This window comes from Lipophrys pholis (assembly GCF_963383615.2).
Source record: "Lipophrys pholis genome assembly, chromosome: 17".
Lineage (NCBI taxonomy): Eukaryota > Metazoa > Chordata > Actinopteri > Blenniiformes > Blenniidae > Lipophrys > Lipophrys pholis.
This window is the reverse complement of record NC_137643.1, coordinates 26,715,926-26,733,287: the sequence shown is the minus strand read 5'-3', so window position 1 is coordinate 26,733,287 and position 17,362 is coordinate 26,715,926. Positions and strand designations below refer to the sequence as shown.

Below are 17,362 nucleotides of genomic sequence, written 5' to 3'. Positions count from 1 at the left end.
AGGTGCAGACACTCCTCAGTAACAGGAGGGGCGGAACTTCAGCAGGAGCTGGACGCTGCAGTTCACAATGAGAAAGTTTATACTGTGTCACTGAGAACAAGGCTGAAGGCTGCAGCTCCGCCTCCTGAGCTGTAGCTCCGCCTCCTGAGCTGTAGCTCCGCCTCCTGAGCTGCAGCTCCGCCTCCTGAGCTGACTTCATTTAGGCTCTCTGTGGTGGGACCGGCGATGCAGCTGGGTCTGGGTGCGCCTGCACAGCCCCGCCCCTCTGCACAGCTCCGCCCGCCTTACTGCACAGCCCCGCCCCTTTGCCCAGCTCCGCCCGCCTTACTGCACAGCCCCGCCCCTCTGCACAGCTCCGCCCAGCCTTACTGCACAGCTCCGCCCCGCCCCTCTGCACAGCTCCGCCCCGCCCCTCTACACAGCCCCGCCCCTCTGAACCGTTCCACCGCGGGCGGAGGAGGACGCCGAGACGTCGCTGCTGGACTTCATGCAGGTGAGCCTGAAGCTGCCCGCCGACACCGTCAGTAAGATCACCTTCGCCCGCGTCCACCGCCTGGGAGGAAGACGACAGGACAACCAGCGCCCGCGTCCACCGCCTGGGAGGAAGACGACAGGACAACCAGCGCCCGCGTCCACCGCCTGGGAGCAAGACACCGCCCCTCTGCGCCAGGCACTGCAGTGACATGGTGGCTTTAGTGAACCCGGTTCAAGTGAGGAAACTATTTCCTGCCTGTGAACTATGGATTGGCGCTGGAGGAGCTTCCTTTTTTTTTTTTTTTCTCTTCTCTTTTTTTTCTTCTTTTTCTTTTTTTTTTTCTTCTATCTTTTTTCTGTCAGAAGATGGCATGGCTGCCGTACACGACCGGGGGGGAACGCTCAAAGAGAGAGAGAAGAGAAGAGAGAGAAAAAGGTTGAGGGAGGAGGGAGGAGGGGGGAGGGGGGAGGGGGATAACATACAATATCCTTGTTGTGCTACATATATTATTTGCAGTTATCACACTGATCCAAATATTTTCCAACTGTTTTTGGATTAAATCAGCCTGAGCTGCTCTATCTAGACAGTAAAATGATTTTCTAGATTAACCAGCCTGAGCAGCTCTATCTAGACAGTAACATGAAGCAGGAACATGAATTAACAAAGAGGCGACAACAAAAGAGGAACATGACCTCCAAAGTTTGAGCAAATGATGATAGAGAACAAGCAACTTCAGAAGCTCCTCCCGTGAGGGGTGGAAGTGTGTGTGTGTGTGTGTGTGTGTGTGTGTGTGTGTGTGTGTGTGTGTGTGTGTGTGTGTGTGTGTGTGTGTGTGTGTGTGTGTGTGCGCGTGTGTGCGTGTGGTTTGTCCACTGGGTGGGACCGGAACTGTTGTGGGGGGAACCGTGGCGACACCCCGGGGTCCGAGGCCATCGGGCCCGGACACCGCCACCCCGGCAGACGGAAGCCCCCCAGGCCCGGGGAGACCCCAGCGAACCACCCCAGAGAGCCACGCCCCCGCCCAAAAAGCACCAGACGGAGAATGCAGAGAGGAATCCCCCCCAGGCAAGAGGGGCCCACAAGAGAAGGATAAAGGGCCCCAGGCCCCGACCCAAGCCGCCAAGCCGAGAAAAGGCCGGAGCAGGGCCCCCGGGCCGAGCGGGTCGAGAGCCCCCCCCAACCCCGGCGGAGAGTCCCGCCGCACCCCCGGGAACAGGCCCACCCACCGCCCCCCCCCCCAACCCGGCAAGGCAGAGACGGCCCCAGCCGCCGCGCCCCGGACCAGACCCGCCCCCAGACCCAGGAAAGCGAAGGCTGGCGCAGGCCCCGGTCGGAGGACAGTCAACTCTACACCCCCAGGAGCCTCATATCCCACCCGCCCCATGATCCTCCCCCCGGTTTTAATTGAAATACCCAACCCCTGACCCACCCCCCACAGACACCCACCCCTGACGCAGACGCAGACGCACACACACACACACACACACACACACACACACACACACACACACTCGGGACGGTGGGGGAGTGATCGGGACGGTGGGGGAGCTTCCAGAGGGAGGAAAGGTGTGGTGGAGGAAAGTGGTAATGATACAGGATGTTTCTTCTCTTCTCAGCGGGATCAAACGACTGAAGGACGACGCTCTTCCTTCGCTCTTCCCCTTCTCGTCTAAAGGGAGGAGATCAGGAGGTCTGCAGAGACCTGAGGACTCACCTGGCAGGTAAACCACCTGAGACCATAAAGGAGTCATCACTGCTTTCTTGTAAAGAAGAGTGAACAGCCTCTTTTCCTCTCGGCGTTTTCTAAAGTCAGAGGAGCTGAAATGTTCCTCTGCTCATGGGTTCCTGTTCAGGTCCTGGAACCATTCACTTTTACTTTACAAGAGCAGAGTTTTTGTTGTTTTCAGGGGCACCACCCAGAACGGGAGGTTTTGTTTGTCGCCAACAAGGGAGGCTGATATCATAACCCCCCCACCCCACCACCACCTCGCACCGCCTGAAATTACCGGCTCAGCCTGCCACGGCGCCGCCTACTGACAAATCGTGACAACAACATCTAAATGCTGCTGACGAGTTGAAAGACTCACATGAGAGAAGAGACGTGAACCACGTCAGGAGGAGGAGACTCAGGTGAACCACGTCAGGAGGAGGAGATAGGGATGGGGTCGATCCGATCCGGGTTCGGGTTCTGATATCAACATAACTCACTGATCAGAGGTTTCTGATCCATGATCCTGGTCTGCTCCATGATCCTGGTCTGCTTCATGATCCTGGTCTGCTCCATGATCCTGGTCTGATCCATGATCCTGGTCTGATCCATGATCCTGGTCTGCTTCATGGTGCTGAAATGATCCCCAGTGTTTCCCTGCTGCTGCTCTGCTCGCTGGCTGCAAACTGTGGACTGGATTTCCTGAAGGGAGGCGGGTCTCAATGAGACCAGGAGGAATGAGGCAGGAAATCCAGTCCACAGTTTGCAGCCAGCGAGCAGGCTAGGGAAGTAGCACTGTGCTATCCAACTTTTCATGGCAACATGTTGCTGATTGGAGGGATTTTAGTCTCACAACACCACAAAGCAACACAGCAACATGGATGTTAGCAAAGCAACGCAGCAACGTGGATGTTAGCAAAGCAACACAGCAGCAACGTGGATGTTAGAAAAGCAACGCAGCAACGTGGATGTTAGCAAAGCAACACAGCAATGTGGATGTTAGAAAAGCAACACATCAACGTGGATGTTAGAAAAGCAACGTAGCAACGTGGATGTTAGAAAAGCAACACAGCAACGTGGATGTTACCAAAGCAACACAGCAACGTGGATGTTAGCAAAGCAACACATCAACGTGGATGTTAGCAAAGCAACACAGCAACGTGGATGTTAGCAAAGCAACACAGCAATGTGGATGTTAGAAAAGCAACGCAGCAACGTGGATGTTAGCAAAGCAACGTAGCAACGTGGATGTTAGCAAAGCAACGCAGCAACATGTTTTTGCTTGCCTCTCCCGCTCCATGGGAGTGCCTGACAGAACTTCCAAGATGGCTGCCGAGGTGTCTCTGCTGAAACAATCATCCAAAGAAGAAAAAGACCTCGGATTGGACTCAATGTCTTTCTGTGTGGTGTGGATAACTGTCTGTCTTCTGCTGAGTTCAACATGTCCCAAAAAAAGGGACAATCAAACTCTGTGTCCAGCCAGACGGAGTCAGCACATGCTGTTCACAAAAGTAGTGGACTATGGCCATGCCAGGCCCCCCCAGATGAGCAGGAACAGGCTCCACAAGTAGACCACTCCTGGGGGGGTTCATCTTTTGCTGATGCGTCTCTTGGCTGGTGGTGTTGAACTAAATCCTGGGCCACAGCCTTTACCTGGATCAGCCCCAAGGCCAGCTGGGCCTCCACCTCTGCTCCCTGGACCTCCACCTCTGCTAGCTGGGCCTCCACCTCTGCCAGTTGGACCTCCACCTCTGCCAGTTGGACCTCCACCTCTGCCAGCTGGGCCTCCACCTCTGCCAGTTGGACCTCCACCTCTGCCAGCTGGGCCTGCAACTCTGCCAGTTGGACCTCCACCTCTATCGGTGGGACCTCCACCTCTGCTAGCAGCTCATTCAGACTCCATCAGCGGTGTAGCGGTGGGTGAGTCCAGGAGTGGGTTCTGGCACCTAGAACCAGGCCAAGGTAATCTGGGACCCACAATATAAAGCAAGAGCGCCACTTGGTGGACGTTTAAATATTAGGTGTGGTGGGGGGGGGGGGTAATACTTTATGTAAGGGAACAGTTAACGTACAAACAGATCAAATGGGTCTGTGCACAGAACCCTGAATGTCTCGCTGTCTCTCCACAAAGGTCTAACGCTGATGGGGGTGTAGACCTCCATCAGTCTCTCATGCTTCAGCCTCTACTCAGGAATGTGATACGAGGAATGAAGTTCTCTTGTTTGGAGATTTAAATATTAATTGTCTTGACAAATCAAATCGGAGACAGTTAAAATCTTTATTAACTCATTTTAACTTGACTTAATTAATCACAGGTCCAACTGGACTGACTGATCCTCTGGAAGAAGCAGAGACCTGCTCCTTCCCCATCAGGAAATGTCCTCTCCAACAGGTCTGTCTCACCATCACCTCCTTCGCTTCTCTAAAACGTTCTAAAAGCAGAAGAGAGTACCAAGGAGGGAGATTCCAAATTTGAGATAATTATCTCACCACAATCACGTTAGTGAACTGGAATGTGTTCACCACTATTACCAGACTCAGTGTGTGCACTAACTAGAAGAATGAAAGAGAAACCCCCTCCCGTGGTTGGATGAAACCATACGACACTAAAATATCACTTCGAACCAAAAGGTGAATGATAGACAGACGTTTACTTCTTAGAAATAAAGTGGTGAAGCAAATATTCTTATTAATATAATTAGTACTGCAAGAGGAAATACTGAAGGAAATACTGACAGGAAGGAGCTGCAGCTGGAGGAGGAAGTCCTCCATCATCCATCATCATCCATCCTCCATCATCCATCCTCCATCATCCATCCTCCATCATCATCCATCCTCCATCATCATCCATCCTCCATCATCCTCCATCATCAATCATCATCCATCCTCCATCATCCTCCATCATCAATCATCATCCATCCTCCATCATCATCCATCCTCCATCATCCATCATCATCATCCATCATCAATCATCATCCATCCTCCATCATCATCCATCCTCCATCCATCATCATCCATCCTCCATCATCATCCATCCTCCATCATCATCCATCCTCCATCCATCCTCCATCATCACCCATCCTCCATCCATCCTCCATCATCATCCATCCTCCATCCATCCTCCATCATCAATCATCATCCATCCTCCATCATCATCCATCCTCCATCATCCATCATCATCATCCATCATCAATCATCATCCATCCTCCATCATCATCCATCCTCCATCCATCATCATCCATCCTCCATCATCATCCATCCTCCATCATCATCCATCCTCCATCCATCCTCCATCATCACCCATCCTCCATCCATCCTCCATCATCATCCATCCTCCATCCATCCTCCATCATCACCCATCCTCCATCATCCATCATCATCATCCATCATCAATCATCACCCATCCTCCATCCATCATCATCATCCATCATCAATCATCATCCATCCATCATCCATCATCATCATCAATCATCATCCATCCTCCATCCATCATCATCATCCATCATCAATCATCATCCATCCTCCATCCATCATCATCATCCATCATCAATCATCATCCATCCTCCATCCATCATCATCATCCATCATCAATCATCATCCATCCTCCATCCATCATCATCATCCATCATCAATCATCATCCATCCTCCATCCATCATCATCATCCATCATCAATCATCATCCATCCTCCATCATCCTCCATCCTCCATCATCATCCATCCTCCATCATCAATCATCATCCATCCTCCATCATCACCCATCCTCCATCATCCATCATCAATCATCATCCATCCTCCATCATCCTCCATCCTCCATCATCATCCATCCTCCATCATCAATCATCATCCATCCTCCATCATCCTCCATCCTCCATCATCATCCATCCTCCATCATCAATCATCATCCATCCTCCATCATCACCCATCCTCCATCATCCATCATCATCATCCATCATCAATCATCATCCATCCTCCATCCATCATCCATCATCCATCATCCTCCATCATCCTCCATCCTCCATCATCAATCATCATCCATCCTCCATCATCCTCCATCATCATCATCCATCCTCCATCATCATCCATCCTCCATCATCCATCATCATCATCCATCATCAATCATCAATCATCATCCATCCTCCATCATCATCCATCCTCCATCCATCATCATCCATCCTCCATCCATCCTCCATCATCCTCCATCCATCATCATCCATCCTCCATCCATCATCATCCATCCTCCATCATCCATCATCATCATCCATCATCAATCATCATCCATCCTCCATCATCATCCATCCTCCATCATCATCCATCCTCCATCATCATCCATCATCATCATCCATCATCAATCATCATCCATCCTCCATCATCATCCATCCTCCATCATCATCCATCCTCCACCCATCCTCCATCATCCATCATCATCATCCATCATCAATCATCATCATCCATCCTCCATCCATCATCATCATCCATCATCAATCATCATCCATCCTCCATCCATCATCATCATCCATCATCAATCATCATCCATCATCCATCCTCCATCATCAATCATCATCCATCCTCCATCCATCATCATCCATCCTCCATCATCATCCATCATCATCCATCCTCCATCATCATTCATCATCATTACATTACGACTTTGAATGATTATTTTATAGACTCAGTTCAAGAATGGACTCAATGCCACTGCCCCCAGAGAGAACACCCCCCACCACTGCCACTGCCCCCAAAGAGAACACCCCCCACCACTGCCACTGCCCCCAGAGAGAATACCCCCCACCACTGCCACTGCCCCCAAAGAGAACACCCCCCACTACTGCCACTGCCCCCAGAGAGAACACCCCCCCACCACTGCCACTGCCCCCAAAGAGAACACCTCCCACCACTGCCCTCAGAGAGAACACCCCCCACCACTGCCCCCAAAGAGAACACCCCCCACCAATGCCACTGCCCCCAGAGAGAACACCCCCCACCACTGCCACTGCCCCCAAAGAGAATACCCCCCACCACTGCCCCCAGAGAGAACACCCCCCACCACTGCTACTGCCCCCAAAGAGAATACCCCCCACCACTGCCCCCAAAGAGAACACCCCCCACCACTGCCACTGCCCCCAAAGAGAACACCCCCCACCACTGCCTCCAGAGAGAACACCCCCCACCACTGCCCCCAGAGAGAACACCCCCCACCACTGCTACTGCCCCCAAAGAGAATACCCCCCACCACTGCCCCCAAAGAGAACACCCCCCACCACTGCCTCCAGAGAGAACACCCCCCACCACTGCCCCCAGAGAGAATACCCCCCACCACTGCCACTGCCCCCAAAGAGAACACCCCCCACCACTGCCACTGCCCCCAAAGAGAACACCCCCCACCACTGCCTCCAGAGAGAACACCCCCCACCACTGCCCCCAGAGAGAATACCCCCCACCACTGCCACTGCCCCCAAAGAGAACACCCCCCACCACTGCCCCCAGAGAGAACACCCCCCACCACTGCCCCCAGAGAGAATACCCCCCACCACTGCCCCCAGAGAGAACACCCCCCACCACTGCTACTGCCCCCAAAGAGAATACCCCCCACCACTGCCCCCAAAGAGAACACCCCCCACCACTGCCACTGCCCCCAAAGAGAACACCCCCCACCACTGCCTCCAGAGAGAACACCCCCCACCACTGCCCCCAGAGAGAATACCCCCCACCACTGCCACTGCCCCCAAAGAGAACACCCCCCACCACTGCCCCCAGAGAGAACACCCCCCACCACTGCCCCCAGAGAGAATACCCCCCACCACTGCCCCCAGAGAGAACACCCCCCACCACTGCTACTGCCCCCAAAGAGAATACCCCCCACCACTGCCCCCAAAGAGAACACCCCCCACCACTGCCACTGCCCCCAAAGAGAACACCCCCCACCACTGCCTCCAGAGAGAACACCCCCCACCACTGCCACTGCCCCCAAAGAGAACACCCCCCACCACTGCCCCCAGAGAGAACACCCCCCACCACTGCCCCCAGAGAGAATACCCCCCACCACTGCCCCCAGAGAGAACACCCCCCACCACTGCCCCCAGAGAGAATACCCCCCACCACTGCCCCCAGAGAGAACACCCCCCACCAATGCCACTGCGGTCCGTGTACCTTCCGGCCATTCGATTTTCGTTTTGATGTCGGAGAACGAAAAACCGGAAACTATCCGATTTTCGTTTTTCGATTTGATATCGGGAAACGAAAAACGGGAGACAGCTCGTCTCCCGTTTTTCGTTTTACAATTGAAAATCTAAAAACGGAAATCGGACGGTTTCCCGTTTCCCAATATGCATTTCTTAAATAAAAAAATCTGGAAATAAAATACGACCATAATTCTTTATTTCTAGTTTGATTTCCCGGAAAACCCGGAAGTCGACCCTCTTCTTCGCTTGATGAGAGTAAACAACGGCGCATGGCGTTGCTGCCCTCTTCAGGCTGTCTGTGTGAGCTTCCAACTCGCCCACCAGTTGATTTAGAAGTTTATCTGGCTGCTGCAGTTTAAATAAAAAAATAAATAAAAAATACACCCGGTGCAAATAGATTGACTGGAGAGGGGCGAGGATTTATTAAGCGTACCCCGACTCCTTTTCACACGTTAGCTTTTCTACTACAATCTATGTTTTTTCCCTTTTGTGTTTGAAATTAAACAAAAAATGACTAAATAAAACCTTACTTTTGTTATGTTATTTGGAATAGCATGGAATCAATTTAGCATTATTTCATATCCCAGGTGTTGGTTAAATGTTTTTTTTTTATTCATTTAATTCATGAACAAACCTTGTCTTAATATTTATTATAAAAAAAGATTAAAATACAAAATGGAAATCCCACCTTTTTTCAACTAACTTTATTGAAAGAGCAAATTTTCTCATTAAGAATGAATATTTTGTTAAAATCACATGTTGCACTTTTTTCCTTTGCTTTTTCATTCCCTGCTGAGCCGGATGAGGAGCTGCAGAGCCTCCAGACGTAGGGTCGGACGTAGGGTCGGACGTAGGGTCGGACGTAGGGTCGGACGTAGGGTCGGCACTCGCTGGCAGTAGGGACTCAAACTGGCTGATGCCAAAGCTGGTGACCTGGCAGGCAAGGCTTGAGACAAAGAACCTGGCAACCCCATCTTGTAGACTGAGGAACTCTTGATCCAGCAAATGAGTCAGGCAGCCCTTTATTTTATAGTTGATATTCATCTACAAAGCTGTCAGGAGAATTTCCTAGTAAAAACCTCAGGGAGACAGAATACACAAAGTTGAAGACCATTTTATTACAGTATTCTTGAAAGAAGAGAACGTCACAGTACAACCTTTCCAATAAACAAATAAGACATGCAAACATGACAATTACATTTTGTTGGAGCTCAATTTAATATAATTCCAATTTTAGTTCAACGAACTTAACGGCTCCCAGTAAGAAAAACATCCAATCCTCCCCCAACTCCTTCAGTGTGACGCTTCTGAAAGTAAAGAAAAGGGATTGGCATTTCACAAATAACCTCTGAGTGAATGGAAACAACAACAAAAGATTTAAATGCATGAGAAAGTAAAACATAATTTTTTTAACAATACCATTCCTGCAAAGCAACATCGGGATTTAATCATCAGAATATTAATCATCAGAATATTAATCATCAGAGTATTATTTATCAGAATATTAATTATCAGAATATTAATCATCAGAATATTAATTATCAGAGCTCGTCAGTTTAACAAAGTTCCGCTCAGAAAAAGAAAAGCAACAAAGAAAACCTACTGATTTTGATGTCGTCTGTAGAAAATGTGTTTTGTGGTGTTGAAACTCTTGTAAAGCTGCTCCTGTCCTTTCACTGGCATGTCCTCCTTTAGAAGACAATCCTGTCCTTTCACTGGCATGTCCTCCTTTAGAAGACACAATCCTGTCCTTTCACTGGCACGTCCTCCTTTAGAAGACAATCCTGTCCTTTCACTGGCACGTCCTCCTTTAGAAGACACAATCCTGTCCTTTCACTGGCATGTCCTCCTTTAGAAGACACACTCCTGTCCTTTCACTGGCATGTCCTCCTTTAGAAGACACACTCCTGTCCTTTCACTGGCATGTCCTCCTTTAGAAGACACAATCCTGTCCTTTCACTGGCATGTCCTCCTTTAGAAGACACACTCCTGTCCTTTCACTGGCATGTCCTCCTTTAGAAGACACAATCCTGTCCTTTCAGTGGCATGTCCTCCTTTAGAAGACACAATCCTGTCCTTTCACTGGCATGTCCTCCTTTAGAAGACACACTCCTGTCCTTTCACTGGCACGTCCTCCTTTAGAAGACACACTCCTGTCCTTTCACTGGCACGTCCTCCTTTAGAAGACACAATCATGTCCTTTCACTGGCACGTCCTCCTTTAGAAGACACAATCCTGTCCTTTCACTGGCACGTCCTCCTTTAGAAGACACACTCCTGTCCTTTCACTGGCACGTCCTCCTTTAGAAGACACACTCCTGTCCTTTCACTGGCACGTCCTCCTTTAGAAGACAATCCTGTCCTTTCACTGGCACGTCCTCCTTTAGAAGACAATCCTGTCCTTTCACTGGTATGTCCTCCTTTAGAAGACACAATCCTGTCCTTTCACTGGCACGTCTTCCTTTAGAAGACACAATCCTGTCCTTTCACTGGCATGTCCTCCTTTAGAAGACAATCCTGTCCTTTCACTGGCATGTCCTCCTTTAGAAGACACAATCCTGTCCTTTCACTGGCATGTCCTCCTTTAGAAGACAATCCTGTCCTTTCACTGGCACGTCCTCCTTTAGAAGACACAATCCTGTCCTTTCACTGGCACGTCCTCCTTTAGAAGACACAATCCTGTCCTCATCTCAACCATCAATTAAAGCAACACATAAATCAGTAAGATGATGAAAATGACATAACTGCATACAGAGCTGCATCAGCTTGCTAATAGTAATAGTATCAAGAAAAACAACACTAATAATACATTTTTATATTTTATTATTATATTTTAACCAAAATACAAAATGGTATCATTTGTTTTTTAGAATGTGTAAATATTATAGTGTAACTAAAAAGTAACCCTACTGAATCTCACATTTATAATCATTATTTAGTTTTTAATTTGGATTTTTCTCTCCTGAGAAATATTTCATTTAATGTGATGACTGAGCTCTGAGGACAATCTGCAAGTGTGCTGCTTCTGACAGTAGGGGGCGCCGTGAGACTGCAGTCAAATCAATGAAAAGACGCGATTTTAATGATGTAATGTATATCATAAATTAATCTCGTACAACGCTGCTCACCTGAGCGGAAGCTGAAGCAGCTTCAGCTTGGAGGTGATGCTCTGTCAAGTAGGTGGAGAAGCCTGGCTCTGCTGGAGCCCCAGGTAGGTGGAGAAGCCTGGCTCTGGTGGAGCTCCATGTAGGTGGAGAAGCCTGGCTCTGGTGGAGCTCCATGTAGGTGGAGAAGCCTGGCTCTGCTGGAGCCCCATGTAGGTGGAGAAGCCTGGCTCTGGTGGAGCTCCATGTAGGTGGAGAAGCCTGGCTCTGGTGGAGCTCCATGTAGGTGGAGAAGCCTGGCTCTGCTGGAGCCCCATGTAGGTGGAGAAGCCTGGCTCTGGTGGAGCTCCATGTAGGTGGAGAAGCCTGGCTCTGGTGGAGCTCCATGTAGGTGGAGAAGCCTGGCTCTGCTGGAGCCCCATGTAGGTGGAGAAGCCTGGCTCTGGTGGAGCTCCATGTAGGTGGAGAAGCCTGGCTCTGCTGGAGCTCCATGTAGGTGGAGAAGCCTGGCTCTGGTGGAGATCCATCTTCAGACATTCCTCCCTTAAACTCTCATTTCACCCGTAGTCATGCCGTTGGGGTCCGTGTCTAATATTACGTTGGCGCAACCGTCCAAAGACCTTTTTTTAAGTTTTTAATCATTAAATTTCTAAAAGAATATCACCGAGGGGACAGTCAGACGAGTCTGGATGGTAGAGCAGCGGCAGCAACAGACGAAGAAGAGGGTCGACTTCCGGGTTTTCCGGCAAATCAAACTAGAAATAAAGAATTACGGTCGTATTTTATTTCACGATTTTTGTTTAAGAAACGCATATTGGGAAACGGGAAACCGTCCGATTTTCGTTTTTCAATTGTAAAACGAAAAACGGGAGACGAGCTGTCTCCCGTTTTTCATTTCCCGATATCAAATCGAAAAAGGAAAATCGGATAGTTTCCGGTTTTTCGTTCTCCGACATCAAAACGAAAATCGAATGGCCGGAAGGTACACAGACCCACTGCCCCCAAAGAGAATACCCCCCACTACTGCCACTGCCCCCAGAGAGAATACCCCCCACCACTGCCACTGCCCCCAGAGAGAATACCCCCCACTACTGCCACTGCCCCCAGAGAGAATACCCCCCACCACTGCCACTGCCCCCAGAGAGAATACCCCCCACTACTGCCACTGCCCCCAGAGAGAATACCCCCCACCACTGCCACTGCCCCCAGACAGAACCTTTCTTAACTTGAGTGCAGTGTCACAGTCACAAGTTAAGAATGCCGTGTGGCTCAAGAGCTCTAAAGCCAAAGAGCCTTTTTGTATGAATGTAACATTTCTAAAATAACAATCTTCCAGAGCAGCCTGAACTGTTACAAATAAATCCAGAGATGAAAGTTGGTTCCCTGAACCCTGGAAGTGCTCTGTCATTACACCCCTCTGTAAGTCAGGTAATCCTGCAGTAACCAGCAGCTCCAGACCAATCAGCACACTTCCAGCAGTCTCCAAAGCTGGTTCTAGAGGTGGCTGAGCTGGTTCTAGAGGTGACTGAGCTGGTTCTAGAGGTGGCTGAGCTGGTTCTAGAGGTGGCTGAGCTGGTTCTAGAGCTGGTTCTAGAGGTGGCTGAGCTGGTTCTAGAGGTGACTGAGCTGGTTGTAGAGATGGCTGAGCTGGTTCTAGAGGCGACTGAGCTGGTTCTAGAGACGGCTGAGCTGGTTCTAGAGGCGGCTGAGCTGGTTCTAGGGGTGACTGAGCTGGTTCTAGAGGCGACTGAGCTGGTTGTAGAGGTGACTGAGCTGGTTCTAGAGGTGACTGAGCTGGTTCTAGAGGCGACTGAGCTGGTTGTAGAGATGGCTGAGCTGGTTCTAGAGGTGACTGAGCTGGTTGTAGAGATGGCTGAGCTGGTTCTAGAGGCGACTGAGCTGGTTCTAGAGGTGACTGAGCTGGTTCTAGAGGTGACTGAGCTGGTTGTAGAGATGGCTGAGCTGGTTCTAGAGGCGACTGAGCTGGTTCTAGAGGTGACTGAGCTGGTTCTAGAGGTGACTGAGCTGGTTGTAGAGATGGCTGAGCTGGTTCTAGAGGCGACTGAGCTGGTTCTAGAGGTGACTGAGCTGGTTGTAGAGATGGCTGAGCTGGTTCTAGAGGTGACTGAGCTGGTTCTAGAGGTGACTGAGCTGGTTGTAGAGATGGCTGAGCTGGTTCTAGAGGCGACTGAGCTGGTTCTAGAGGCGACTGAGCTGGTTCTAGAGGTGACTGAGCTGGTTCTAGAGGTGACTGAGCTGGTTCTAGAGATGACGGTGTAATTCCTTTTAGAAAGAGTGAAGCCACTGTTCCTGTTGGTGCTTCTCACTGCAGAATTTCATACCAAACAATCCATGAACTCCCGACTCTGCCCTGCTCTACCAAACATCTTAAAGTTTGGTAGAGGAGGAACTACACCGTCACAACGCGGCCTCAACCTGTGTATTCTCCTACTTTTAGCTAATTGTTGGGGTATGAGTACATACATCACAGCTTTTATTGTCCTTACTACTACTCCCTCTTCCCCATAAACACTTTCACTATGTACTTTTTAGGTATTAGGGCTGCGTGCAAGGCAAGACACGCTTTATATCTTGTCATATAATTGCCGTTGCTGGTATTTAATTCATTTGTATTTAAAATAGTACTTTATATTTACTGTGCAGTCGGGCGATCTGCAATATAGTTACACATGGAACACTTTAACACTTCAATCAGCTCTTTGATGTCTCATCTTAGTATTTAACACTAGTGAAGTAGGTCTGGTGCCCTGAGCCCCGGTCTGGAGGTTTTATGATATACTGGGTTCTCAAGGAACCATTTCTCTCTGGAATTCCTCCTCCTGCTCATTCTGGCCATGAAGGCAAACGGTTCTTGTTACTGTCGTTTATTGATTTTATTATCTTGTGTTGTTGACACCAACCTGCCAAAGGGACTAAAGATGGAGATCAATATGTGTTTTAAATAAACTCAAACTCAACGTGGATGTTTGCAAAGCAACACAGCAATGTGCAATGTCTGGTTCTCTACGGGGGTCCTGGTCTGGTTCTCTACGGGGGTCCTGGTCTGGTTCTCTATGAGGGTCCTGGTCTGGTTCTCTACGGGGGTCCTGGTCTATTTGTTTGATCCTTGTTTGTTTCCTCAGGAGGAAAAGTTCCTGTTGGAGTCTGGAGGCGAGTCAGGATGAGACCGCAGAAGACCTGGACCAGAGAACCCACCCTGCCCAGAAGACTGACCTGGCCCAGAGGCTAGACCTGACCCAGAGGAGCGCAGTAGTACCTGAAGAACCCAATGAGACTTCTATCATGTCTTATGAGGAGACTCCAGAGGTCGATCTGGCTCCGCCCCCCCAGGAGCCCCGCCCTCTCTCCCCGTCACGCTACATGAGGCGCCTGCCCCCCCCGGTGGGCTTCTACCTGGCCCGGGAGCACAGCTACGCTCAGCGCCGCCCCCTGCTGTGGAGGAGGCGCTACGACCAGGTGGTGGACCTCCTGGAGAACTCGCTCCGGCAGCTCAGGGCCGCCCGGCGGAGAGAGACCCGTCTGAGGACCGCAATGCTGAGGCTCCGGGCCCGCCGGACCGGGACCCCGCCGGACCTGAACCCCCAGCAGGGCTCATTTGAGGAGCCGGACCGGTGCTGGTCCGAGGACCAGGCGGGCTTCTGTCTTCACTGTGGACGAGGACCGACTGACAGCAGAACCCACCCTCCAGACCCCGGGCCCAGGAGGGCAGAGCTTCAAGACCCCCTGCAGCTTCACAGCAGCCCTGGACCCACTTCCTGGACCTCAGCTCATGGACCTGTGATGCTCAGTGAGCTTCACCTGGTCTCAGGCGAGATAGATGCTGGACTTCTGGAGGAGCCTGGACCACTGGAGGAGCCTGGACCTCTGGACGAGCCCAGACCTCTGGAGTTACCTGGACCTCTGAAGGTACCTGAACCTCTGGAGGAGCCGAGACCTCTGGAGGAGTCTGGACCTCTGGAGGTACCTGGACCTCTGGACGAGCCCAGAACTCTGGAGGTACCTGGACCTCTGAAGGTACCTGAACCTCTGGAGGAGCCTAGACCTCTGGAGGAGTCTGGACCTCTGGATGTACCTGGACCTCTGGACGAGCGCAGACCTCTGGAGGTACCTGGACCTCTGAAGGTACCTGGACCTCTGGAGGAGCCTAGACATCTGGAGGAGCCTGGACTTCTGGAGGAGTCTGGACCTCTGGAGGAGTCTGGAACTCTGGAGGTACCTGGACCTCCGGATCTGGACCATCGTCTGCAGCACCAGGTGTTCCTGATCGAGGACGGCACAGAGAGACAGCTGGTCCTGTTTCCGGTCCACAGCCAGGACGGACTGCAGGACCTGCAGTTCGTCCTGGTGTCAGAGGTGGACCTTCAGGAGGACGGACAGGAAGTAGCTGAGGATGGACAGGAAGCAGCTGAGGACAGACAGGAAGTAGCTCCACCCGTAGACGTGAGGGAGAAGCTGAAGGAACATCTGGAGGACTTTCACCTGCAGCTCAGCTCCCAGTTCAGACATTAACCCTTCATTCAGACATCCATCACTATTTGTCTCTGAAGGGCAGGCCTCCTTTTCCTGTCTCTTGTCTCTTCTTTCCTGCCTCCCGTCTGCTGCCTCCTGTTTCCTGTCTCCTACCTCCTGTTTCTTGTTTCCTGCCTCCTGTCTCCTGCCTCCTGTTTCTTGTCTCTTGCCTGCTGTCTCCTGTCCCTTGCCTCCTGTCTCCTGTCTCTTGCGTCTTGCCTCCTGTCTCCTCTTTCCTGCCTCCTGTTTCCTGTCTCCTACCTCCTGTCTCCTGCCTCCTCTTTCTTGTCTCTTGTCTCCTGCCTCCTGTCCCTTGCCTCCTGTCTCTTGTCTCTTGCGTCTTGCCTCCTGTCTCCTCTTTCCTGCCTCCCGTCTGCTGCCTCCTGTTTCCTGTCTCCTACCTCCTGTTTCTTGTTTCCTGCCTCCTGTCTCCTACCTCCTGTCTCCTGCGTCCTGTTTCTTGTCTCTTGCCTGCTGTCTCCTGTCCCTTGCCTCGTGTCTCCTATCTCCTGCATCTTGCCTCCTGTCTCTTGCGTCCTGGTTCCTGTTTCCTGTCTCCTACCTCCTGTCTCCTGTTTCCTGTCTCTTACCTCCTGTCTCCTGCCTCCTCTTTCTTGTCTCTTATCTCCTGCCTCCTGTCCCTTGCCTCCTGTCTCCTGTCTCCTGTCTATTGCATCTTGCCTCCTGTCTCTTGCCTCGTGCCTCCGGCCTCCTGTCTCCTGCCTCCTGTTTCCTGTCTCCTACCTCCTGTCTCCTGCCTCCTCTTTCTTGTCTCTTGTCTCCTGCCTCCTGTCCCTTGCCTCCTGTCTCTTGCGTCTTGCCTCCTGTCTCCTGTTTGTGTTTTTCTATGAACTCAAAGTAAACAGGCCTGCAACAGGTTATGTTGACTTGCAGAACTTTATTCTGCCGGGTTCGCTCAGACTTTTGTGTTGATTGTTTAATGGTGAAAATTATTGTTGTTTTCTAATAAAGACATTGTTTGTTCACTTTGAATGACAAAACAAATATTATAGTTTACTGAGTTGTTCCACTAAAATTCTAGCAAAGAGCTCTGGGTCTTTTTTCTACTCACTCAGGTGGAGGACGGCTTCCTACTGATTAATACTAAAACCCTTATTCCCGTGATTCTGCGTTAAGTTGTGGCGACCCATCGTCTAACGTCCCCGCAGAAGGTCTCTCTGGTCCGGACGCTTCCGCTCTGTTCCCAGAGCTCGCCCTACGTTCTGCCAGCTCAGGTAGGAATTCCTGGTGACCAGACTCCTCATGTGGTGGAACATGGTGAGGCGGTGTGCCGGGATGTCCTCCACCAGCAGCAGGATCAGTACGTCATTGTGTTCGTCGAACAGACGGTAGCTGTGGACGCACAC

At 50.8% G+C, this 17,362-nt stretch overlaps 1 protein-coding gene across 1 annotated transcript in view; it reads left to right on the top strand.

Annotated features, from left to right (window-relative positions):
* The window catches only part of thap7 (THAP domain containing 7), an 87,597-nt gene extending 70,605 nt beyond the window's left edge, over positions 1-16,992 (top strand). Inside the window, exons 4-5 of the mRNA XM_080485230.1 lie at positions 2,092-2,196; positions 14,609-16,992. Coding sequence (XP_080341356.1) covers positions 2,092-2,196; positions 14,609-15,995 — 1,492 coding nt within the window. The 3' untranslated portion in view covers positions 15,996-16,992. The remainder of the gene's footprint in view (positions 1-2,091; positions 2,197-14,608) is intronic.
* The last annotated feature ends 370 nt before the right edge of the window (positions 16,993-17,362 follow it).